The 25,089-nt window shown below is 49.7% G+C and overlaps 1 protein-coding gene across 2 annotated transcripts in view; it reads right to left on the bottom strand.

Moving 5' to 3' along the window:
• MYO1H (myosin IH) overlaps positions 1-24,887 on the bottom strand; it is a 29,917-nt gene extending 5,030 nt beyond the window's left edge. Inside the window, exons 1-25 of one of the 2 annotated variants that reach the window (XM_069030743.1) lie at positions 24,817-24,887; positions 13,046-13,204; positions 12,273-12,388; positions 11,755-11,953; positions 11,230-11,310; positions 10,626-10,805; positions 10,173-10,271; positions 9,491-9,604; positions 9,117-9,188; positions 8,302-8,421; positions 7,927-7,994; positions 7,456-7,561; positions 6,869-6,949; positions 6,476-6,567; positions 5,067-5,161; positions 4,801-4,847; positions 4,536-4,616; positions 3,799-3,904; positions 3,437-3,554; positions 3,070-3,183; positions 2,671-2,747; positions 2,100-2,168; positions 1,423-1,507; positions 750-909; positions 296-379 (exon numbers count right to left, since the gene is read on the bottom strand). In XM_069030743.1, the coding sequence (XP_068886844.1) occupies positions 296-379; positions 750-909; positions 1,423-1,507; positions 2,100-2,168; positions 2,671-2,747; positions 3,070-3,183; positions 3,437-3,554; positions 3,799-3,904; positions 4,536-4,616; positions 4,801-4,847; positions 5,067-5,161; positions 6,476-6,567; positions 6,869-6,949; positions 7,456-7,561; positions 7,927-7,994; positions 8,302-8,421; positions 9,117-9,188; positions 9,491-9,604; positions 10,173-10,271; positions 10,626-10,805; positions 11,230-11,310; positions 11,755-11,953; positions 12,273-12,388; positions 13,046-13,204; positions 24,817-24,828 (2,535 nt within the window). In that variant the 5' untranslated portion in view covers positions 24,829-24,887. The remainder of the gene's footprint in view (positions 1-295; positions 380-749; positions 910-1,422; positions 1,508-2,099; positions 2,169-2,670; positions 2,748-3,069; positions 3,184-3,436; positions 3,555-3,798; positions 3,905-4,535; positions 4,617-4,800; positions 4,848-5,066; positions 5,162-6,475; positions 6,568-6,868; positions 6,950-7,455; positions 7,562-7,926; positions 7,995-8,301; positions 8,422-9,116; positions 9,189-9,490; positions 9,605-10,172; positions 10,272-10,625; positions 10,806-11,229; positions 11,311-11,754; positions 11,954-12,272; positions 12,389-13,045; positions 13,205-24,816) is intronic. The other variant, XM_069030745.1, reaches the window with a different exon arrangement.
• Positions 24,888-25,089: the final 202 nt, after the last annotated feature.

Raw genomic sequence — 25,089 nt, 5'->3', positions numbered from 1 at the left:
GTTACACCACATGAAAGGGCAGCAGGGAAAATCCTACTGATTTTTTTTTGTTATTTATGGGTCTTTTCCAATTACATGGAGAGCAGTTTGCATGCCATGAATTAAGCCCCACATGTCTGCTCTGTCCATTATGAGGGACACTGGAGGAAATCCCTGGCTCCAGGAGTTTTTGCTCTCATCCCTGAGGGACTGATTGGAACAGCAGGATCAGAAGGTGCTGCCTGTGTTCCAGAGGATCCTCAGGGAGCAGAGATCACTGTTTGAACTCCCACATTTGCATTCCAGGGGTTGTTACCTGCACTTTCCTCTCGGCAGTGAGCCCTCGGCAGTATTTCCTCACCAGGTTCCTCCTGCAGATTTTCCGGAGCATCTCGGATGTCTGCAAGAAAAAACCCAGGAAAAAATAAAGTAGGGAAGTTGTTCAAACAGCTCTGTCTGTGCCATGAGCCTAAAGCACTGTGGGATTAATTTTGTCTTTATTAGGGTTCATGAGTTCACTTTTCTGCCAGTGCATTTTCCCTTTTTATTGCTTAAACCAACAGGGAGCTTCCTCATTTCTCTTGGAAACACCAACCACTGTGCCACTCCTCCCATTCCCACCCAAACACTGCAGATCTGGGGCTTTTCCAAAGGCTCTGAACAGAGGATGAGGCAGCAGCAGATCATTTCCTCCCACCTGCAATGTGCACACACATGGCCACCAAACAAGAGCTGCCTCCACCTCTCCCAAAGCCTCCAGAAACTCTCACCTCTTCCAGGATTGAGGGAGGCTGGAGCCAGCTCTCATCCAAGACATTTTTTGGGAGGTGGTCTCGGAGTTTCATCAGGTAGTAGTACTGTGAGAGCCTCACAAAGTCCCTGTTCTCTGGGCAAAGGGGTTTCTTCCGATTGATGAAGCCGTTGATGAACCTACAGAAAATATCCCATGACCTCCAGAAATCCATGGAAATGAGGGGAGGGGAGGATGACACACAACAGGCTAAGGATCACTGGTGTTAGCTCAGGTGCACTGAGGGCCAGCCATGGAAATCTCAAGCTTTAGAATATTCTAAATATTAACAGTTTTTGCCAAGTTCTGCTGGCCAAACCACGGTGCTTTGGAATTCGGAAGGAATCAGCTCTACTTCAGCAGCTGAGTTTAGGGGAGTGGAGAGGGAGGATGAAGGAATGGAGGGGCATACGAAAAATTAGGAAGAAATCCTTCCCTATGAGGGTGCTGAGGCATTGGCACAGCCAGAGAAGCTGTGGCTGCCCCATCCCTGGAAGTGTCCAAGGCCAGCTTGGATGGGGCTTGGAGCAGCCTGGGATAGTGGAAGGTGTCCCTGCCCGTGGCAGGGGGTGGCACTGGATGGGCTTTAAGTTCCCTTCCCACCCAAACCATTCCAGGATTCCGTGGTTGGGAAATACGGTCGGGACAGTTACTTCCTGATGGTCTGCACCGCCCACGTCCTCTTCTTGGCAGCCCTCCGTGCCAGGGCTCCTCTCCAAAAGGCCTCCAGCTTGATTGCTGCAAGAGGGAATCAGTCCTGGGCCTTGGCCTTCACACTGACCCAGCAGAAGTTAAAACTGGTTCTTCTGCAGCTCTAAAAATCAGCTGGTGGGAACAGCACGTTTGGAAGGTTCTCTTCTCCGTGGTGGATCCAGCTCCACCTGCGCTGTGGGGCTCAGCACCAAGGCCAGGCCTTGTCCCTGCTCAGCCTCCTGCTGTCCCTGCCCACAGCCCAGAAAGCTGCTTTGAGCCTGCACTTTATGTCAGCCTGCTGTGATAAGAGGGGTTTCTCCCACAGCAGCTGATGATCAACCCCCAGGTACCCCAGAATGTCCCCTCAACCCCCAGGTACCCCGGAATGTCCCCTCAACCCCCAGGTACCCCGGAATGTCCCTTTGTGAGTGACAGAAGCTGCTGCTGCTTCCCAGAGCTGCTCCCACAGTTGAGGCCAAGAGCAGCTCGTGGTGTGAGGATCCAAACAGAGCTAAAGGAACCTCTGTAAATGCTGCCACCTCCTCTACCCACAGCACCATGGATTCGGGACCTCCCAAGGCTCCAGCTCCTGTGGAAAGCCCAGCCCTAAGAGAATCCCCCATTCCAGAGCCCGTACCTGCTTTCCTCTTCTTCTGGTACGCTCTTTTCCCGAGGAATCCTTTATATTTGGCCTGGAGTCTTGAAACTGGAAAGAAGGCAGAGACATCACTGGCACCTGCAGGGTCAGGGCATTGGGGAGCCGAATTCCTGCACTCCATGGCACAGGGAACAGAGGGACCACAACACCAACAAGACCCTGTAGGTACCGTGCCCTTCAGTTGTGTTTTTCAAGCAGGTACAGACTAGGATGAAACAGGAGAGATCCCAATCCCAAGGGAAAGGCACTTGGTGCATCTGGGCCTGGATAGGCAGTTATAGGACAGAGAAGCTCTAAAGGAGCCACATATCCAGGGCTCAGGCGGGGATTTCTCCCCAGCCTGGAGCAACTTTACTGAGTTTTCCATGGATTCTGCAGAGCTGTGCAGACCAGGGTTAGGAGAAACCTTAAAGCCCATCCCATTCCACCCCCTGCCATGGGGTGGGACACCTTCCACCATCCCAGGTTGCTCCAAGCCCCATCCAACCCAGAGCCAGGAACAAGGATCCCCAGGCTCCTCTGTCCCAGACCAAGGGAACAGGAGCCTTACTCAGCAGGTGCTTTCTGTACTCAAAGGCATCTTCCGTGGCAAACAGGGTCTTTGGGAAACGGATGAATATTTTGGTTCTGAAAAAGAGATCAGGAGCAGGTTATCCATGGTGAGCCATCCTTCCAGCTGCTCTGAGCAGGCTCAGAGCCCCCCCAACAGCTGTAATGCCACCCAAACCCAAGCTGCATTGGGCTGACCAGGCAAGCAGGAGAAGCTGGAGCCCTAGCCCAGAGATGGAAGAAACGAGGCTGGATTCCAGCTCCCATGGAAACAGGTAAAAATAATGAGGAAATTTGTGTAGTTGGGGTTTTATATCTCTCCTTGCTCCTGCCACAGACAGGACAGAGTATCCAGGACAGCAAACACTGAGCAGCAGAGTAGCCAGAGCAAGGAATTTACCTTCCTAATTTGTATTCCTCGGGCTTGTAACCAATGTGTTTGATGAGCCTCTCCACACCCTCTGCTGCTGGCCCATGCCAGTGTGGCCAGGTAGCTGGACAGAGACTTTTGTACCTGAAAGATCAGCAGGACATCAACACAAACGACCTAAAGTTTGAGGAACTCCCTCAAATTCCTTCTGCTTTACTCAAGGCAGAAGATGCCAACGCAGATCAAAATGATGCAGACAAGACACAACATGCAAAGGGTACTTCTGAAGCAGAAGAGCATCTGCTGACAACTCCCACCACTGGGACTCGAGTTTTGCTTGCTCTGGAGCCCTCAGGAGGGCAGGATTTGCTGGGCAGAGGGGAAGCAGCTCCCTCACCTTTGCAGGAAGAGCTCGTACTTGCGCCGGTACGCGAAGCCGGCCCGTCTCACCCTCAGGTGCTCCATCAGCCCCAGGTACTTCACCTGGTGTCGGATCAGGAAATCATCAAACTTCCCTGGAGCAAGAGCACACCTTCACTGGTCAGTTCTGCCTGGGGAGGCTCACCCACGTGTCCATGCATTGGGGGAAATCGGGAAGGAATCAAATCCCCGATTACCCACGGGGATGAATTTGCTGCCAGCTTAACCAAGCTGTTTATATATAAATATAAACACAAACACACAACCTGTGCACGCTGCACCCTGCTCCAAACAAATCCCTCTGTCCATTCCTTGGACTGAACAGAGCCCCAGCCTTACCAGGCTCCTTGTTCTCGTTGGGTTTGATGCAGCGGATGTACGAGGGCTCCTTGGACATCAGGATTTCGATCAGACTCGTCAGACTGTTTTTGAACTGAGTTGCAACCTAAGGCAGCATCAAAAAAACTTCCTGAGCTTTGGAACTCTTCCCTGCAGGAATTGAGATCCACTCCCTGCATCCAGCTGAAACCTGGAAGCAAAAGCTGATGGTGCATTGGTAGCCTGGAGGTTTTGGAGCGTGGTCAGTTGGGACAGTGCTGAGCTGCAGCGTTTGAGCCCTGGCCATGCAGCTGGACACACCAGGCAGCCCTTCAGCGCTCCCTGCTCCTTGGGGGATGTGTCATGGGATGTCACTTTGCTGGCTGCTGGCTCAGCAGCATCACTGTTCCGCTGCCAGGGAGCTCTCAGGGGTGGATGGCAGTAAAAACATCCACCAAGTGCAGGAATCCCAGAATCCCACAATAGCTGGGGTGGGAAGGGCCCTCTGGAGATCACCCAGTCCAAACCCCTCCCAAGGTAGGTGACACAGGAATGTGTCCAGGTGGGTTTGGAATGACTCCAGGCCCTCCCATGGCAGCTGTCCCAGAGCTCTGCCACTCTCCATGGAAAGCTCTTCCTCAGGTGGAGGTGGAACTTGTTGTGTTTTAGTTTGTGGCCATCAGGACTGAGGAAGGGATCAGTGGTTAAATCAAGACCTGGGGAGCTGAGCTGATACTCAGAGTTAAGACAGAACTCACAGTCTCTGGTCTCCTCCTGTTGTCCAGTTCTGACAGGAGGAAACAATCCCTCATGATGCTGTTCTTGGAGTTGCACAGCACCTGAAACAGGAGGAGATAAAAGTTGCCCTATTGAGCAGCCCTTCTATTCCTCCTGGGAGCAGCACAGCCCTGAGAACATGCACAGAGGTGCCTAAAGATCAGTGCTAAAGAAAAAAAATGATGTTTTTGTTTGCTGCAGAGAGTAAATAAATCTTCTGCTCCAAGATAGCATTTTTGTGCTTACCTCCTTCAGGTTTCTGTACAGCAGATCGTTATTCTTCTCCAGAAATCCTGGGGGGGGGGGGGGGGGCAGGGGGGGGGGGGAATTAAATGAAAAGAAAATAAAAAAGAAAATCGGAACATCCACATCCTCAAAATTCTCACTGCAGCCACATTTAAGACTTCCAGGTCAGTGCCTGCAGAGGGCAGGTGTTTTGTAATTCCTCTTCCCATCAGGCCATCATCACCCACAGCAGTTTAGGAGCTCCGGGCTGGCTGTTTCTCACTCACCCACAGCACAGTAGGTGACCTCTCCCGCGTAGTGGAGGAGGCGGAAATCCACCCAGTCGATGGATTTCCGCGTTTTCTGATCCGCCAGCTTGCGCCTGCCAGGGGAGAATCCAACAAAACACCAGGAGAAAGAGCAGCAAAGAGATTCCCTCAGCTTGGGGAGAGGCACAGCTGGGAGACAGCTGGAAATGGGGGGTTTGGTGCTATTGATGTGGGGAGTTCTGGCCCATGCTCAAACCATCATCTCTCCCTGCTGGCAGCAGAGAATGGGAGGCAGCTCCCATGAACTCCTCAGGATACCTGGGATCCACTCATTGCCATTTAGCAGTGATCACCCATTCCAGAAATACCAAGAGTTCTTCCCACAATGTCCATTTAAATACATTTTTACTGCTTATGTGGGGGAAAAACCACCAGCTGCCTCGACCCCAAAGCAAACCCGGGGGGCAAGGATTTCAAATACTTTGCCCTAGAGCAAGAACCCAAATACAAAGGAGGAATCCAAATGTTCGAGAATAGCAGGAATATTTTGGAAAGCAAGGATTCCTGGGGGCGAATGGGAAAAAAAACCAATCAAGAAAAAAAGAGCAACTTCACAGTTGAAGTTTCAGCTTTGTAAGCAGTCACAAACAGCAGAGCCGAGTGTCACAACAGCACGTTCATGTATCAAAGCTCCTTCCAAGAGCAGATCCCGTGGAAGGAGCTCCAGCACTTCTATTTAAAGCTTTTAATCAGGCAGAACAGCATTAAGGCACATTGTGGTGACAAGGAAGTTGGCTACAAATTTTCCACTTGGCTGTGGTGGAGTTCAGAGCTGCAGGAACAGTGACAGCTCAGCACTGTGACTCTCAATTGATGACTTGTCACAGCCCTTCAGCAGCTTCTGCAGGGAAGTGCCAGCACAGCCTGGTGCCAACGTGCTCAGCTGCCACCAAAATGGGATCCAAACCCCCTCCAAATGGAGTATGAACCAAAATGTCACTCAGCTGGGGGAGAGGAGCATTTTCTCTCCTCTTTGTACTCCAAGCTCACACAGAACAAGATGGGTGTAAATATTTACATATCCCCCCTCAGCCTCAGGCATTTGGCTCCTTGTCACAACATCTTCAGCTTTCCCTGGAGTCTGTGGGGGCCAAAGCCAGCTGTGACCAAAGCCATTTAGCCTTCATGGGCTAAAACCCTGGTCCAAATCCCAGGAGTCCCTAATTTTGGTGTGGAATGACAGACTCAAAGCTCAGCATGGCACCAGTGAAGAGACGGCCCCGCTCACACCTCCCAGTACCCAGGATTCACCAGTGGAGTTTTCCAGCATCGGGATGGGCTGTTTGATTCCCTCTGGGACAAGGCAGAGGCTGTTCCCTGCCCAGCCCTGGATATGGGATGGGAAGATACAGAGGGTAAATGCATACGTCACGAAGTGGGCATGATCTCCTACTTTCTCTTCCAGCTTTTCCAAGAAGCTCAAATCAGTCGCTTCCCCAGGCCGTAAACATTCCTCATCCTGGAACAGCAGGCACTGGATCAGAGCTGCTCTGAGCTCATATTCCCTCTTGGGTAACTCTTAGTACAACTCTGTCCCACAAACCCAAAGCCCTGTTGCAGGGGAAGCAGAACATCCCCCACCTTTAACTCCCCCCAAAACCGGATCCTCTGCCTCATCCTCTGGGTGCTTGTTACAGGAATCTGTGTTTATGTTCTGGATAACACAGACCCATCCCATAATTAGAGGGTAAAATGTGATTAAGGACCATTAGAGCAAGGCACAGGCCCACATTTTAATTTAGCACAAACTCTGTTCTTACCAGGATGGAGATTATTCCTTTGTGCTTCTGCTCAACCAAGTCACAGATGATTTTGTTGTTAAAATATGGGATTGGTTCCCACTGGAAGAGGGAAAAAGGAAGACCAGTTTTAGATAAAAACCTTTTCTTTGCAATTTTTTAAGTTCTTTGGAACTGAAATCAGATCCAGCCTCAGATCCCGCTGAAATGAGTGTTGGGAATTAGGATCAACTGCGGGAAAAGGTGAGACAGCACAGTGATCCATGCTCCCACCCCAGAGTTCTGCTTCCAGCAGCCCACACCATCCTCTTGTTCTCTACACTAATGCTCTCCATCTTCCCATCTTTTACACTGCTGGAGTCCCTCATTCTCCAGGGACACTGTCACTGAGTTTTGGGGAAGGTCCTACCTCTTCCTTAAATGATGTCAATTAAGTCTGGGCTAAATTGCACTTCAAAAGGGTTACAGAAAGAGACCCCTGGCAAATCCTACGCTTCCCATGGGAGCAATAACAAACTAGAAAAGCAGGATGACTTTCATGTTGATGATCAAAAGCATTCAGTGTAATGGCAGCTCGAAGGGAAAAGGGAGGGGGAAACAGAATTTACCTCAATCCCTTCCAGTTCGTATTCCTCTTGCTCTGCTTTCAGGGTCATCTCAATCAGCAGCTGCTGCAGCTTCTCGTTGCAGTAATTAATGCAGAACTGCTCAAAGCTTCAGGGAGGTCAAATCAGCAGCGTGTTTGGTGTGTTCCAGGGGCAGCTTTGCTTCTTCCTCCATGGACTAAACCACCCACAGAGACCAAACCCCATTCCCACAGGGACCAAACTCCCCATTTTTACACGGATCAAACCCCCATTCCCACACAGACCAAACCCACCCCATGCTCCCACACTGCTGCACCACAGCCCAAACCAGACCTGCAGCCCAAGGTAAAGCTTTGCCTAGGGTCCAGCAAACCCCTGCACCAAGGTTTTAGTCCCCTGTACCTTGCCCTGCTGGGCTGAGGGCAACCTCAAAAATTCATGCAGGACCTCCCATGCCCCCAGGTCACCCCAGATCCCAGGAACAGCCCATACCTGTTTGTGTCCAGCACTTCAAAGCCATAAATATCCAGCAGGCCAATAACTGTTTTCTGAGTCGAGTCCTGTCAAAGACACCCCTGCTCTGCCACTGCTCCTTCCCTGCAGGTGGCTGCTTTCCCCCGAATTTCAAACTTTCTCTTTGAGAGAAATGGCAGTGGAGAAGCCACTTTAAAGCAGGTAATGAACTGCTGAAACTCTTTAACAGAGAGTAACTGAAGGGTTTCCCAGCTCAGGGCTGGGGGATGTCCCAGCAGCAATTATCCAACATGCCACATATTTGGTGATGGGGTCTGTGGGGCCTCTCTGGAGAAACTGCTCAGCATTTTAGGAGCATTCAGTGTCTCAGAGGACACCAGACAAGAAACCAACCTTGTTGGCAAGAGAGCCATTGATTTTGTTGACGAGCCAAGTGAAAGTCCTTCCATAAATTGCCTTTGCTACGGCATCCCGGGCGTAGAACGCCAGATCCACATTCAGAGGGCTGAGCACCTGGAAATAAAGATATCCCAGAGAGCATAAACACCACAGGGCATTAGAGCAAACTTCTGCACAGCCAGGACACGTCTGTGGCTTGGAGAAGCAGCCACATTGTCCTGCACCACAGCACGGCCACCCCTGGACTGCAGCTATTCCTGCAAGGGGTTGGAACAGGATCATCTTTAAGGTCCTTTCCAACCCAAAAGACTCTGGAATTCCTTGATTCTACCCACAGCTTCGTTTTCCATCAGTGTTCCTTCACTCTGGTGTATCCCCACCTGCCAGTAGGTTTGGGGAACTACATTTTGGTGGGCATTCATTTAGATGTAGTGGGGAAATATCCTGATGGCATTTCAGTTTTATGTTATTAAAATGAAAATATAAAATGTCCAAAGAGCAATTTTTCCCAGTGTTTTCCTCTGTTTGTGCAGCCCAGTTTCCCAGGAAGCACCGTGGACTGGGCAAGGGGAAATCGTTTGGCTCAAATACAAGTCCCTGATCCAGCTTTTTAACAGTTCCTGCCTTGTTCAGGAATCAAATTCCAATATATTTTAGTTTAATGTCTCAGGCTGGAAGAAGGGGATGTGGAGGAGGAGAGGCACAGCCAGAGGGATCTGGTTTACACTGAGAACTGGCTCCTCATCCACCCTCCACCTTGGGGTTTCCCAGATTAATCTGGGACTACACAGAACCCCCCCCCCCGGTACCTCCTCAGATCTGGCTTCGATCTTCCTGTGGGTGAGAGCTTCCTGCAGGATGGACAGGTGAGCACCCAGGAGCTGCAGGGAGAGAAACATCTGCACTCAGAGCACAGCCACAGGTCCCTGTTTAAATAAGCAGCACTGTGGGATCAGCAGGGCACAACCCCCAGCCCCCTTCCCAATCACCCTCATCTCGGAGCCAGAAGAAATAAGGAGATTTCAGGGAGAAGGCTCAAGAAGGTTTACAATAAGAGCTGGGTATTTTTTGAGTTATCCTGGCGCTTTTGGGAATAACTATTTTGTCCCTGTAAGAAAATCACAGCAAAGGTAAGGTTTTCCTCCCAGCACAGGGAATTCTGAGCCAATCTGGGCAGAGGCACCTTGGAAATCCACTTGATCTGTGTCCCGTCACGGATGATGGCGTGGCCATTGCTGTCCTCTTCAAACTGGATGTTCCCGAGGTGCAGGACACTGGCAACGATTCCAAAGAGATGCTGATAATGGGAGATATTCCATTAGAAAATGGATTCCCACAGCCCTGTGGGGTGGTGCTGATCTTTCCTATCGTTAGTTAACAGAATTTTGGCCAGGTACCACCACCAGCATCGTGCTCTTCGCCACCCACTCCCTCAATCCCACAGCATCATGGAATCCCAGAATGGCTTGGGGTGGAAAGGAACTTGGAGATCATCCTGTTCCACCTTCTGCCAGGGCAGGGACACCTCCCACTATCCCAGGCTGCTCCAAGCCCCGTCCAGCCCAGCCTTGGACACTTCCAGGGATGAGGCAGCCACAGCTTCTCTGGGCACCCTCTGCCAGGGACCCAATTTCTTCCCAATATCTAATCCAAACCTACTCTCTGGCAGTGGGAAGCCATTCCCCTTTGTCCTGCCCCTTGTCCAAGTCCCTCTCCATGTTTCTTGTCGGCCCCTTCAGGTCCTGACCACCCTAAGTGTGTTCCACCCTTAGCCCCTCTCCCAGGCACGGCTGCTTCCATCACCTGAGGCAAAGAGCAGAGCCCTCCTCTCTGAAATTTGTTCAGTCCCTTTGAACAAGCAGTACCTCGATATCTTTTTCAGTGAAGTCAATGATGGAAAAAGCTTTCCGGACTATTTTCCAGTCGTTCTTGTCATTGATAGAAAACACTTTGGCACATCGACCCTAGGCAGTAAAAGAAAGATGAATTAATACAATTAATTGGTAATGAACTTTATTAGCAGCAGACATAGATACTTCTGGGCACACTGCTTTCATTTCCAGTTCCCTCCGTGAGTTTTTCACTGCTATTAATCCTGAACATGGCTCCTTTGATCAAATCTTTCCGTTTGTACCGGAAACCTCAAAAAAATCAAAGCCCTGAGTGTGGAGAGTATCACCATAAATCGGCTGAAGTTGTGCAGAGCTTGATCTTCCAGCCATCCTTTGTTTTTAGGGTAAGAATATCTTCTGCCCAAGCTGCATTTTCCATCCCAAATTCCTGATGGGAGCCACTGAGCCGTTCCAGCTCCCACTGACCTGGATGAGGTACGTGTACTTCTGGGGGTTGCGCTCCAGCCCGAGCCAGCAGAGCAGATCCTTGTCTCCACCCTCCAGCAGCTGGTAGAAAATATGGAAATTCCTCTCTCCGTGGTTTTGGTGGACAACTCGGGATTTCTCTATCAGGTAGCTGAGGATGTGCCCTCCCACTGGAGCTCCCTGGAAGGGCAAAGCAGGCAGATCAACACCAAAACCACCACCAATCCCTGTGGCTGCTGCTTCTTCACTCCCAGGAATGAGGAACAGGCTCAGGAAAAACCCAATTCTGCTGCCATTTATCTGCCACCTTTTGTTTAAGAGCGTCCAGCAAAGCAACAGTACAAGGATTTGCTGTCCTGTAAAAGTAACTTGAGCTTTAAAACTCTTGATCAGCTTTCCATGGAGCACTGCCAGGACTGCCAGCAGTGCTGGAAGCTTCCAGGATGGATAACCAGTGACCTCACCTGCAAAATGCAAGGTCTGTAAAAACAGGGTCAGAAATGTGCAATGTAAGAATCAATAAATCCTGGGCTGCCTGCTCGGTGTCCAGGAGGTTTCTCAGACTCAGCTCCTTTTCCCAGCGCTCCACTGAGTCTGTTCTCACCTTAAAATCAAACTGGATATCCATGTACTTCCCAAACCTGCTGGAGTTGTCGTTGCGCAGGGTTTTCGCGTTCCCAAAAGCCTGGGGATAAACAGAGAGGGAAAAATCACTTCTCACCTCACTGAGAGCCTCACACCCACTTGCAGTAGACAAGATTTGCTGCTTCAGCTGAATCCCACTGAATTTGCTGGGATTAAAGAAATACAAACTAATGCATTTCCATAGCTTTAAAGTGGAATTCAGCTAAACCAGTTATTGCTTTTTCTTATCTAACCTATAAGTGAGGCCCCAAGGAACTGCTGCACGGTGCAGTTTTCTTGCATTTTCTTGTCTTTCTTTCAGCCATCCTCGAATCGAGCCCCCAAATTTAAATTTTCAAATATTAAACAATATTCAATCCCAAATATTCTTTCAGAGGCTGTGCCAATATCGGCCATTCCTGCTCAGGACTGCAGATTTGCAGGGAATCCTCGAGCAGTGAGGGCCAACAACCTCTGCATTTTGGGCCTTCCTTTAGTTTCTCACCTCGAGGACAGGGTTGGAGAGCAGGAGGCGGTCCCGGACAGTCTGCAGCTGCTCCGTGGTGGGACAGGTCACTGCGTAGTACTGCAGGATCTTCTTGGATGCCTCTGTCTTGCCAGCCCCACTCTCCCCAGAGATGAGGATGAAGTGGTTGTTGTACTCATTGCACATCACCCTGTAGGCATTGTCAGCTATGGCATAGCTGGGATGGGCACAGGAGGAATTCGGAGGGGAAACATCCATTAGGAATGGCACAGGAGGAGGAATAGGAAAGTTTCCAGGGGATTTTACTCCTGGCTTGACTTTACAAGTGTCCTGAATGGATTGGAAAGGATCTTAGAGACCACCTCATTTCCCAGGGACAACCGCTGGGAAAGCTGGGCTCAAAACTTGACCCTGACTCAAAGCCTGACAGTAAAATCCAGGCCTAGTGACTGTGGACACCCCCCGTGGTGCCAGGACAGCCTTACAGGGAAATCCCAAATCAGCAATACCCACAGAGATCCCACAGGAACACTCACAGGTGTGGGGGCAGCTCGAAGAAGTTCACGCCCCGATAAAGCTGCATCTGAGTCACTGTGTAAATGTCCAGCTCCTGGTAGGGGTTCACAGACACGAGGAGAGAACCAATGTAGGTCTGCAGGGAGAGAGAGCCTGCTGGGACACCTGCTCCACCCCAAAATCCCAAAGGAGGAGCCGAGGGACACCTGCTCCACCCCAAAATCCCAAAGGAGGAGCCAAGGACTTCAGGACATTATCCACAAACAAATGACAAAGATGGTACAGAGCTTGTTATGAGAGAACCAAAGAAAGCAACCGAAACTCCTCCCAAACCAATGCCAAACTTCTTCCAAAATCCTCCTGGTTATGAGTAAAGCTGAACCATGAGAGCAAGCTCAGAGCCCGACAATTGAAATGCAAAAATTTGGGATCTCTTGGTGCTTCCAGGACCCTTTTCCTACTAAAGTTAACACAACACACAATAAAATCCTCAGCTCTTCCCAGACAAACCTTGTCCTGCCTTCATTCAGTCACAGTGTTCCCTTTCCCATTCCCTTCCTATTTACTGCCCATCCTTTGCAAGGCAGCCTTGAGCAAGCTGAGACTTATTTAATTATTATTTTAATTAGCTAAATTAGATAAATTCCTCCTGGGTGAGCGCTCTGCTGGGTACTACCAACACCTTGTTGTTAGATACACACAGGATACTCAGCTCTTCCTCCTGGACCTGACCAGTGAGGCCTCCTCAGGGACATTCCAGCAGCCACAAAACCCCAGCAGCAGCAGCACTTACATAGATGAGGTTCTCCTGGTAGCGCTTCCGAAGGTTGTTGAAGAAAGCAGCCTCGCTGGTGTGGGAATCCAGAAGGACAAAATCCTGCACCCCGACCTTGTCCCGGGCTATCAGAGCCCCTTCCATGTTGGCGTCACCGTTCTCGTCCACGTCTTCCTTCTACAACACAAAGGTTGTGGGGTACAGAGTGAGGAGGGGGCAGAGAGGGCCCTTCCCCAGGGACAAATCAGCCTTGCACAGGTAATGCCAGGAGATCATTGTTGCAGCTTGTCCAAGGATGGCAATTCCACACCATCCAAGCTCTTCGCAGTCCAGACGTCCGAGACTCGCTGCTGTGAGCAGGGAGGAAGATCCTGGTTTCCGGAAGAGCTGAGACAAATCCAGCCTTGGAGACGAAGCTGGGACCTGGACACTCAATAACTCAGTCTAGACAGAGCTTTTGCAAGCACAAAGTTGGAATAAAGAGTGGAAGGCACCAGACAAATCCTTTGTTTTTTTCCCCTTTATACAGATCTGAGCATGAAAATGGAGAATCCCTGGGAAAGGCTGCAAGGGGCTGGACTTGTAGGCAAGAAAGATTCATCCCACAGCACCACTCTGCACAAGAATGTTATTCCCAGCGCTTCCCAGCAGCAGCTCCAAGTCAGCTTTCAGGGCTGGCAGCAGATGTCCCCACACGCCAGCGAGAGACACGGCCACTGCTGCTAAGACTGATCAGAGAGCGACTTTGGGATGGTTAAACCCTGCCCAGCATCCCCCATCCTTCCCCAGAGGCTGCGAGATGCGAAAAAGGGTGTCCCTGACAAAACAGAACCCTCTTGCACCCTCCACTTCTGTTTCTTTATGGTGGAAATTGACTTCATTTGGGAAATTCTCACTGCTGAGCACCAAGCTCAATTCCCAGGCTATAAGAATCCCCTGTGCTTTTTATTTCATTAAACCAAGCTGCTAATTTCATGCTAGCGAATAGGAAACCATTTTTTGCCTGCATATTCCACATGGATTTGTCTACATCACACACACATTCTATGGTAATAAAGTTGGCTTTTCGGGGTTCCCTTTTGGCTTGATCTTACAGACACCAGGATTACCCAGTTCGGAGACAAATTCCTACCCTAAGGCATAAACCAGAGAAATGAATTCAGTAGAGTTGGAGCAGCTTACCTTGGAGTAAATTCGCTTGGAGGGAGCTCCTTTGGAGAGTTCCAAGCTTGGACAATTAGGGGAGCAAACGTGGCCGAGCAGCTGGAGCAGCTCCGGAGGCTCCGGGCTGTGATCACCAGCCCAGCACCTTTGCTGTTCTCCTGCTGCCCTTGGGGACACTGGCTTGTCCCATTTTGCTGCTCCACTGCTCAAGGGGACGTTGTGGGTGTGTGTAAGATTTTCAATGAGCACTGACAGGACGGCGATGAGGTGTTTGTGCAGGGCCACGTCAGGTTCTGCCCCCTTTCTTAACTTCATTTTGGTTTTTCTAAAGCAGAAGCTTCGCCAACTGGAACTAGGCACAAAGTAGAACGTTCCTGCTGAGCTCTGGCAAAGCCTGACTCTGGAGGGAGGTTTTTGGGATGAGCCTGCAGGCACTGGTGGACACTGGGGCTCGGTGGATTTGGGAGCAGAGCTGCATAAAATGAAGAGCAAAGGACCCAGCCATACAATCTCCTTTATGACTGAGGCAAGCTCAGAAAAATCAGCTCTTAAACAGGAATTTTAATGTTATTCTCATTTTAGTCCAGCTTGCTCTTTATGCTTATCTCTTTGAGAGTGAGCTGAGTTTTGAGATTTATGGTCAGCAGCAAGACGACCACAACACTCCAGACAGAAAGATCCCCTGAACGCAGTGCTTTAAATAAAAAAGAAATAAATCAGCCCTGCACTCACTTCACCCACAAGGAATTACATTTTTGCTTTGCTGACTGTCCCCAGCCCCGGGGCTGGCAGGACACAGAATTCCTCATTTTTCCTTAGCTGGGGCATGACCTGACTGTGACCACTTTTCTGTCAGAAAGTTCCCTACACTTCTTCTTTTAATATTAATATCCTTTTTTTTCCCCTCCTCTGCACGTGACCGCTCTTATCCATTTGCTGTGCCTGTCCTTAGCTCAGGCTCCATCGGTTTGGAAGACAAAATAAAGAATAAAGGATAATTTTTGCTTCTCAAACCAACACCTGGACAGACCCCACTGCCACAGCAGGGGGGAACATGGAAGGGGGAGAGAGAAAAGATAATAATAATAATAATAATAATAATAATAATAATAATAATAATAATAATAGGATTTTGCTTCTGACAGAGCTCTCAGGACAAGACACTTTTCCCTTCTCTCCCAGCTGGGAAGCAGGAAAGGATCAGCCTGACTCCCCCTGGGCATCCAGCTGCTCAGGTTTCCTTAACCCACTTCTCTCCTGTGTATGTTAATGGATAAATGACACTGCTCCCCACCAGACAAAACTCCTGAACTCTTTTCTGGGCTATTTCGTGCCCAGATTTTCTCAGTATTTTGCTGGTGCTGATAATTTTACAATCACAGCCCCCTTTACTGCCCTGTCCACACCCATTTCTGGAAGTTCACTGCAAGTTTTGTGCTTCCCTGAATAAGAGATGCCCCAGGACTCATCAGGGCACGTGATCCCAGCAAGACACTGCTCTTGTAAAGGATTATTTTCCTTTCCTCATCACTCAGGAGTCAGGAGATTTCTTTCTTGCCTAAACACACGAGCTCTATCAGAAAACCTCTCCCTCACTACAATGAAGGGTTTTGCTTTTCCCACGGGGATTTGTCTGTCAACAGGGAAACTGCAAGGAGCCCTGTGGGATCACAGCACAAATTCCTGAGCTCTGCAGCTCCTGAGAAAGGGTCAGACAGAACAGGCCAATTTCTTTGACAAAGTTTGTACCAGTTTGAAGCAAGATCTGGCAAAAAAACAACCTTAAAAACTAGGAAGAAAGAAACTTTGCAAAATGATTACTTCTCTTCACCAGAGGATCAAAAGTTCATTTTTCAATTGATGCTCCATTGATGTTTCTTTGGTTTAATGTCATAGAACAGAAGAAATGAAGGTACAGGGAGAAGGAGAATTACTTATGAGGCCACAGCTATTTTGGAAGCTCTGGAAAAGCCCAAACCGTGCAGGTGAGAGCCTCAGGTGGGCACGAGCTCACCCCGTGGACCTTTGAAAGCCTCGTAGCTCCCACCCACACAGGAAATTGCACCAAAAGGTGCAAACCCAGCAGACCCGGGTTTATTTGGGCCACCAATTCCACCCACACCAGCAGAAAATCTCCTCAAGGATCCTCCACACCCCCACACCATCCCGGAGCTGCCGGATTTCCCTTCCACCGCCCTGCAGGTTCCGAGGTGGTTTTAGGTCACACCTGAGTCCTGCTTTACCTGCACCCTCCCCTCACCTCCTTGTCCAGCCCGTGCTGCTTCCACAGAGAATTCCAGGGGCTGGAGTTGAGGCCCACGGGCACCCTGGATCGTGTGTTGGGCTCTTTGCTGCTCCCTCCTTGGGCAGGGATGCGCCATCCTCCTGCTTTAATGAATTATCCAAGACCTGTCAGCACCCCGGGAGCTGCCCACAGCAGCTCGAGGAGGTTCTGCCTCTCACCAAAATACCCACGGCTGGCTCTGGGGAGGAACCGATGGGCTCTGACCTTCCTGATGGGCAATTTGGGCAAATCCGGGCACAAAATACATCCCATCGCTCCTGGCCAGGCTCCTCAGCCCCTTCCCACAGCTCCCGGCTTGGTTCCCACTAGAGGTCACTGCAAAACCCAGTTTAAGTCGCAGTTTCCATGGATTTTCCTTCTTTTTTTTTTTCATTTTCAACAGGCAGTTTTCTCCCCTCGGAAATGATTTTCCTGCTGGACACCCACTCCCAGCTCTTCCTGCCTCTGCCCAGCTGCCAAAGGCAACAACAACAGAGATTTCCCCGGTTTCCAGCAGGATAAACCCCATCCATTTGGGAAATCGGCAATCCACAAGCAAGCGACCTCTCTGTCCTCCAGGTGATGCTTCCATGAATTCAGAGCTCTGTATTCAAGGAGCTTCCCAGCCAAGTCCCACCTCACTGGGTGACGAGCTCCTAAAGGGACTCGGGGCAGGATCACGTTCTCCAGAAATGGAAGAGCCCTTCCTGTGCCACAGGATACCTCGGTCTTGCAGCAGCATTCAGGAATTGGATCTCTTCCCTTGTGCCTCAGAGCACGAGCCAGGCAAAGGCATTTCTGACTTATCCTCAGCTAACAAATACTCACGATGAACAAAACCTTTCAAAACTTAAAATGAAAAAACCCTCAATAAGGCACATTTTCACAGAGAAGTGGGAAAAGCACCTGTTTAACAGCCAGGTTGTTTACACCCCTCTGTTTCCCAACAGCATCAGGGTTTGGAAAGAAAAAAGAAAGTTAATTCTTCCCACCCAGATCACATTTGTGTTCTGATCTCTGCGAAAAACTTCTCCTTTCTAACCCCCTCAAAACTTCAAGCCTTATCTAAGGCTGGACACAGGAGTCCTAAAGCCCAGTTTGGCCTGTATGTTCAGCTCTGTCTCCACCTGGCATCACAAAATCATGGAATATCCTGAGCTGGAAGGGTCCCACAGGATCCTCATCCAACCCCTGGCCCTGCCCAAACACCCCAACAACCCCACCCTGGGCATCCCTGGCAGCGCTGCCCAAATGCTCCTGGAGCTCTGGCAGCCTCGGGGCCGTGCCCATTCCCTGGGGAGCCTGGGCAGTGCCCAGCACCCTCTGGGGGAAGAATCCCTGATATCCAACCTGACCCTCCCTGACACAGCTCCATCCATCATGGGAATTTCTGTGACACCAAACTTTTTTATTTAGCCTGTTCTCTTGAGTTACACCCCTGAGATAAAAGCAAATAAAAGTGGTGCCACAGGAAGGTGCCGTAAGTGAACATCCCTGGAGTCATGTGGTACAAAAGAGATAAAAAACAGACACGAGATTTAATAGAGAGTGTCAGGCTTGCCCAGCACAGCTGAGCTCGGAGCAGCGCTGTTAACACACATTCCCTCAGGAACGTGGGAGCTCTGTTTTGGAAATACTCGTTTACTGCGAGAGTCAGCAGCTCCCTGACCCATCCTGCTCCCCTCGTGTGCTCCAGGAATTCGCTCATTAAGAGTCCTGGACTGCAGGGATCACAACAAGGAACCCCTCGGGCTCTGCTCCACCCTCGGCTCTCTGGAGGAATTGGCCCAAGGGGCCGTGACCACGGAGAATGGAAAAGGAAGATGTTCTGCCAGAGGCACTTGGCAGGGTCAGCGGGGGAGCACGGACACATCCCGGCAATCCTGGATCTTCCTACGGCAGTGACCTCGAGGTCAGGACTCCAGCGCTCCATAGGGATGCCCCGTGTCTGCTCCAGGAGCAGTCAGGACTCATCCCATTGTTCCCGAAGGAAATTCAGAGTGTCAGATCTTGGCAGCAGGACTTGGGGTGACACATCCCCACCCAGGAGGAGCAGCCAGCCCAGGGCAGTGGGAACACTTTCCCCCTCCTGGTGTGGCTCCTGAGAATTCATCTGCTTTGATCTGATTTTCAGATCAACGAGAACCCCATAAAAAAAGGGATTAAAGCAGAGCAGATTCCACCACAGGACCAAGTTATGCTCGTCCCATCACAGCAAAGCCAACAAAACAAACTGATTTTTACATCTTTCGCTGAGACTTTTCACAGATCTTTGGAAACCTCTTTCAGATTTCCAACAGAACTGGAATGCTGGAAATGGACCACGCTTGGGAATGCAGCAGCCATGGAAAAGGGATATTTTGTGTGCACGGGGAGGCACTTGGGCTGTCTGGCACTACTGTACACACTCCTCGAGGCAGGAGAATTCATAAATACAATTATACTGTGGAAAAATTTACACATTGTAACCTAATTTCTTTTCAAAAGAATACAGAATAAGAGGGTTTTAAGGTTAATCAACAGCCCAGGGAAACGCCAAGAGTTCTTAAGGCCTCTTGTCTGTCTCCAGGGCATGGTCTGCTATAGACTTGTTAAAGGGTGACTGTCTGTCTTTCTCAATAGAGGAGAGGTTGAGGTGAACCACTTCACTTTCATAAATCAAAAGAAAGAAAAAAAGTGAGAAAATCTCCCGAGTTCAAACATTTCTTTAAACCCCAAACTTTAAATACTAAATGGGCTTCATGGCTGCCATTTTGAAAAACATTAGTTTGCCAAAGGACCCTTTTGATTCCTATTGGAAAAGCGAGCGCTCACAGATAATCCATTGAGAATCCAAACCCCCACAAAAGGCTCCCTGAAACAATCGCGGCGCTGCTGAAGGACAACATTTTTGTGCCCAAAAGAAAACATTTTAATGCGCTACAATCCATGACACATATATTCCTCCATTTCCTTTCAGTAATTATTCATTAGAAAACATTTAACGTCACTGCGGATTTCACACTGGGCAGTCTGCACACAAAGGAGAAGAGTTGGCCCATTTAGAAGGGGCTGAGGCCGCCTTTTCTCATCCCAGGAGCTCCAAGGCGGAGGGGGCTGCCGGACACAAGGGGCCGGCTAAATTGTGCGGTTAACGGTCAAAGCCCCCCTGCCTACTTTGACACTCATTTAAAGATGACGGGGAACAATAGAGATTTGTTCTTAGCAACTCTTTCTTGTGCCACGGGGTCCCCGTCGGCCGCGCCGGGCGCTCCGAGGCCTGCGAGCGGGGCCGGGGCCTGGACCCACCTGCCCCCCGCGCTCCCCACTTTAACACAACGAGACAGGTAAAGAATATTGGCAAAAAGAGCCCCATTCAGCACGTCAGCTTGAATAAAACAATGGCCTGTCAGGTTAATGGGAGCAGCTCGGATTTTGGGTTGGTGCCAGCAAGCCTGGCCCAGGTTAGGCAAACGCTTCCCGCCCCAGAATTCCCAGTTTGCACCAGTGCTCCCAGGTTACAAAGCGTTCAGGCTCCTGACTTAGAGCATAAAACACTTCTTTATAGCTTTTTAACTCATAGGAAGGACCCTTTTGCTGTCCCAGCTTGTTTCACACACACAGAGGTGCTGCCCAAAACTCCGTGTTCATCCCTGCACCCCAGGCATGCTGGATGAGCGAGGAAAGCAGCAGCTATTCCACTACCCTTGGGAAATTTAGGACCATGTAAAACCCAGCTCAAATCCTGTTAGGTCAGAGCACAGACACTGAACTGCTCATTCTCTCAGTTGTTGGCTTTTAGATAAAAATTTCAGAGTTTTCTTCATGCTTAGATTTACTGTTGATGCTGGACCAGAGGCAGCTCCTTAATGAATCCTTATTAATTGCAGAACAGGATGGTTTATTAGAAAACATCAATTGCTGGTAAACTCCATATGCTTCAGAGCATTCCCCAGCTGACAGAGCACAAGATTTCCAGCTGGAAAACTAAAATTCAGACTTAAAAATTCTAGGAATACAGCAGGGCAGATTTATTCAATTTCTAGGAAAGAGAAGGATGGTCCTGGAGTATCTGACAGTCCCTAAGGTACAGGGAGAGGAGCATTAAACCACAGTAAATTCATGTACTCCAAGGTGAACACACCTCCAGGGTATTTACAAGCCTTCAAGACAGAACCAAGAACCAGAAGAAAACGGCCCCAAAATCACATTTATGGACACAGCAAGAAGGCCACTGATAAAGCAAGGATTGGGATCACACCTCCTGTAGGAGTGTTCCAACAACCCCCAAAGACCAAACCCTTTGGGCACCAGCCAGCAGAAAGGAGCTGCCTGTGTGAGTCAGCATCAAAACTGAGAGCAGACGAGACAAGTGACACCCGGGACAACAAATCCCAGGCCAAACCAAGATTACCACTCAAGTTCCCACAGGAAAATCCAGTTTTTATCACTCCACAAGAGCCCTGCAAAAGTCAGGGACTGCTTCCAGAACATCTACACACCAGAGATTTGCAGAGGCTGCAACACGAGGTCTGATTCAGGAGCTCCAGCCAAGGTCACCCAAAGCTCACAATGATTTAGGACAGGCCTTGCTCTGGCTCTGCTCTGTCAAGGTTGAGGGGACAGCAGTGCCAGGGCTGCAGTTTTGGGTGGGAGGAGCTGGAGGGGCAGTGAAGAGGCTGCACAGACTCATGGCCTGGCTGAGGATTTACTGGTAGGACAGGATTTCAGCTGAGCCTGGAGATGCAGGCACCATGGGAATAAACAGCAAAAAGCCCCTCCAAACTCCTCCAGAAAACATCTTCCAGCTTTCCTGGACCCCTTGCACACAAAGCACTGCAGTAACAAGCATTTCAATTCAGGAGTTAGGCACGGAAACATTATCAGAGGCCACATCAGCGTTTCATTCTGGGAACTGTCACCTGGACTCACAGGAGAGCCCCTGGTCCCCACCTGGGAGAAGGAGAGGCACCAGACCAGACCTGCAGCTTCAACCAGCAAGGAGTCTCAATACAGCAGTGTCTGTAAAGGGAATAATTTATCTTTTCTTCAAAGCCATCCCTTTCCTACCCCTCAAGGTACCTTGCAGTGCACCAGAGCTTTTTTTGAGAGTGGGAAGGGTCTGGCTGTTGGATCTGTGAGGAACATCCACCACTACCTGTGGCTCTGAAGCCAAGGGAAGGGAAAGGGAACACTCTGCTCTTGGCTTCTTACAGCCACAGGGACAGAGAAGGAAAATGAAGAGCCACAGTGGCTCCTCTGAGAGCATCCAGGTTGGTTTTACTCCATAGCAAGTGTAGAAGGTGAGGGGAATCTCCAGCATTCCCAGGGTAGCAGGACACACCCATGAGGGTAACCTAAGGGCAGCTCCTCTGGGTTTGGGTTTAAGTAAGGATCAAGATTCCTCAGGCAGTCACAAGCTCCCAGGCTCTGGTTTTGCCAGCCCCCTCCTCCACTGATCAGAAGAAATTCCCTTTTTTCCACGTTGGTGAAAGTCAGCTCCTTCCCTCTTCCTTTGGTCTCACTCTCTCCAAAACACCCCAAAATCTCTTCTGCCTCTGTTCCTTGGAGAAGGAAGACAACCACTGCTCCCAGTCAGATCCCAGCTTGCCATTATCCAGAAATTCCCAGTTTAAAGTGCTCATTAGCATAAAACCTTAGGAAGAGCTCTGGACTTACCTCCACTTCTCCACATTGTTACAAAAAGACTGCCTCAGACAAGCCAAGAAGGAAAGAGGGGGAAAATTAATTCCCCCCACACCTTCTGAAGCACAAAGTACTCATTCCATGTGGAAATGGGCAGGGCAGAGCAGGTGGAGGCAGAGGGGACTCAGCTGACTCCTAAACAGCTTCTGGATGGCTGACAGAGGGAAAGGTCATCCTCTGAAACAGGGAAAACCTGTTAAAATGGGTCAAAATAGCCACATTTTATTGGATTTAGGTGCCTGTTTGAATCAGAAAGTGTTGCTATTCCTCGTCCTGAAACTTAAAATGTACCTAAAATGAACAAGTTTCTTTTAAAGAGTCTCATACAAGGAGCTTTGTGAATTATTTATCTGTTTTTTTATACTTAGAGCTAAATGTTATTTGAGGGAGTAGAAATAACTGCAGTGATTGGGATGGAAATGTTTCACATGTTAAAAATAACACAGTGGGGCTCTGGAGGAAAGGGATGTGTCGCCTTTAGGAGACTTCCCTGGAAGAATTCCTCACTGAGGACTATTTACAGGGAACAGAAATTATCCTGGCAGTCAGGCAGAGAATTTCCCTTCTGCTGGATGAGGAGCAAAGAGAGGATGTGGGAGAAAAGCAGGGAAGTGGGGAAAAAGGAGAAGGCAGATCCTGCAGCCAGTGCTCTGTCCCAGCTCCGCAGAGGAACAATTATCCCAGTAATTATCCCAGTAATGAATGTGCTCATCCTGTTTGCTGGAATTCTGCCTCGTGTCATCAATACAGCAAATAGCCAGGCAGGGAGTCCCATCTGAGGGGGAAAAAAGGCCCCTCTAAATCCAAGCCTTCCTGAGGAGGAATTATTATTGAAAAGAGATTCCCTCATTCCTCCATCAGCTCCAAGCCTTGGTGGCAAGGTCCTTATCCCAATGGATGGACCAAATCTCCTGCTGAATTTTGGATCATTGAACAGGGGGATCCACCACCTCTGACTCAGCCAGACCATGCACCACATGCAGAGCAAAAATCCCTTCTGTGCTGCAGAAAGGAAAACTCCAGGGATTTACCAGGATTGTCCCACAGCCAGACACCCCCAGCAGCTCCGAGTTCAGCCCTCAGGACTTCAGCTCCCTGAGAGACCCCTTTGCCTCCCTCTCTGATGGGGACCCACCAAAGCAAACCCACCGTTACCTCCTTTCACTCCGTGTTCTCACCAGACTTCAGATGTGGAAGGAATTAATTGTGGCTAATTAAAAATTAAATCCTCCCTCGCCTTCGGTCACTGTGTTTCTCGCTCTGCCTCAGCCTGTCACGCTCTGCCTCTGCCACCTTCTCTCTGGGAATAATTTCCTTCCTTCTCCTTGGCCTCTGCATCCAGCTCTGCCATCTGCCCTGCGGAGTCCGGCTCCGGCTCTGCTCCCAGCTGACCGCCTTGGCTGCAGCTCCTCTCCCAGTGCCTCAGAGTCACTCCTTCCTTCCCTCCAGCCCCCCCAGCTGCAGGGCCTCCCTCCCTGCTGCCTCTCTCCAGCCCAGTCCCTCCAGGAAAGCTTTTCCAGCACGCTCCGAGCCCCCGGCGCTGCTGCAGGACTGACCTTCCTGGGGTGAGCACGCGCTCCGTGTCCCTCCCCACCACTGACCACGGCTTTCCACAGGAAGAGGAGGACAGGAGGTGCCCAGGGAGCCTCTTGCCTCTGAGCAGGTCTCAACACACCGATGCTCAATAAATAAACCAAGGATTACCCGAGTTATTTTGAGGCAGGTGGAATATTTGCCGAGGAGACCACAGGAATTTCACCCTCATCCAGCTCCTTAGGAGGCAGCTCTGGACAGAGAATGTCAAGGTTACCTGGATGTCTGTTTTGCAAAAGCCATGCCCAGGTTTTTTGATGGGATTTGATGGAGATTGCAGAGCACCACACCAAGACTGTGACACTTCTGTCCAAAGAGCCCAGCTCCAGAACCTCGGGAGCATTTAGGAAAACTAAACTGGGCTGTTCAGGAAACCAGCCCACACCAGTGTTAATGGTGCAGTACTGCAGAATTTTCCCTGGAAGTTTTCCTAAAGTCTGTGACGAGAGAAAGTCATCAGCAGACACCAAGAAACCTGTGCCTTAATTAGAATTCGTTATAAACCTTCCCATTTTAGTATCTTGTTGGAAAAAAAGAAAAAAAAAAAGTAGCTGGATTGATCCTGGAGTTCCATCTGTCATCTCCTCTGTCAAGGCTTCATTACCATGCAAGTGAGATGCCATCCCAGCCCCAGCTTCCAAGATATTTCTGTGTTGAAGTCCAAAAATGCCATTAGCCAGCAGAGGAGGAAAGGCAGCATTTAGGAGCACACAGGAATCAAGGAGAAAAGTCGCTCTTACCCCACATTGTCCAGGATAAACTCAATACATATTTCTGCACCAGGAAGTTTGGGAAACGAGTCCTGATATTTGTGACTGAATTACATCAGTGGTGTGCTTTATAAAAAATATAATTTTCAGATCATTATCCCATCATTCAACCTACAGAAATGCACCACTCAAATACATACTAATACAGATAATCGAAATCTTCAAATCCCAGAGTGATTGGGTTGGAAGGGACCTCAAAAATCCTCCAGCTCCAACCCCCTGCAGGAAATTCCCCATGGAATAAATCTCTCTGTTAATGCATCTCCCACTACAGCCACGATAATTTAAGTTACCTGGGCGTCCATCCTGGCTGCTGTTACCAATTATTCCAGGGAAACCATTCACCAGGGGCTTTGAACCTGGGTGAGGTCCCTCGGAACTCTGGGCAGCCGGGCAGGGACGATGTCCTCACCTGAATTGAGCACCTTTAATAATTTACTGGGGCAGGGGACTTGGGCCTATGGCACCTGCATCCACTTAGTGGCCACTTTTCCAAGATAAGAACTAGAAACTGTATCTTCCTCGAGATTAAGTTGCACCAGAGATCTTTGATGAGTCGATGTGGG

This window comes from Aphelocoma coerulescens, chromosome 15, assembly GCF_041296385.1.
Source record: "Aphelocoma coerulescens isolate FSJ_1873_10779 chromosome 15, UR_Acoe_1.0, whole genome shotgun sequence".
Classification (NCBI taxonomy): domain Eukaryota; kingdom Metazoa; phylum Chordata; class Aves; order Passeriformes; family Corvidae; genus Aphelocoma; species Aphelocoma coerulescens.
The sequence above is the reverse complement of the archived record's forward strand: the minus strand, read 5'-3'. Positions and strand labels throughout refer to the sequence as shown.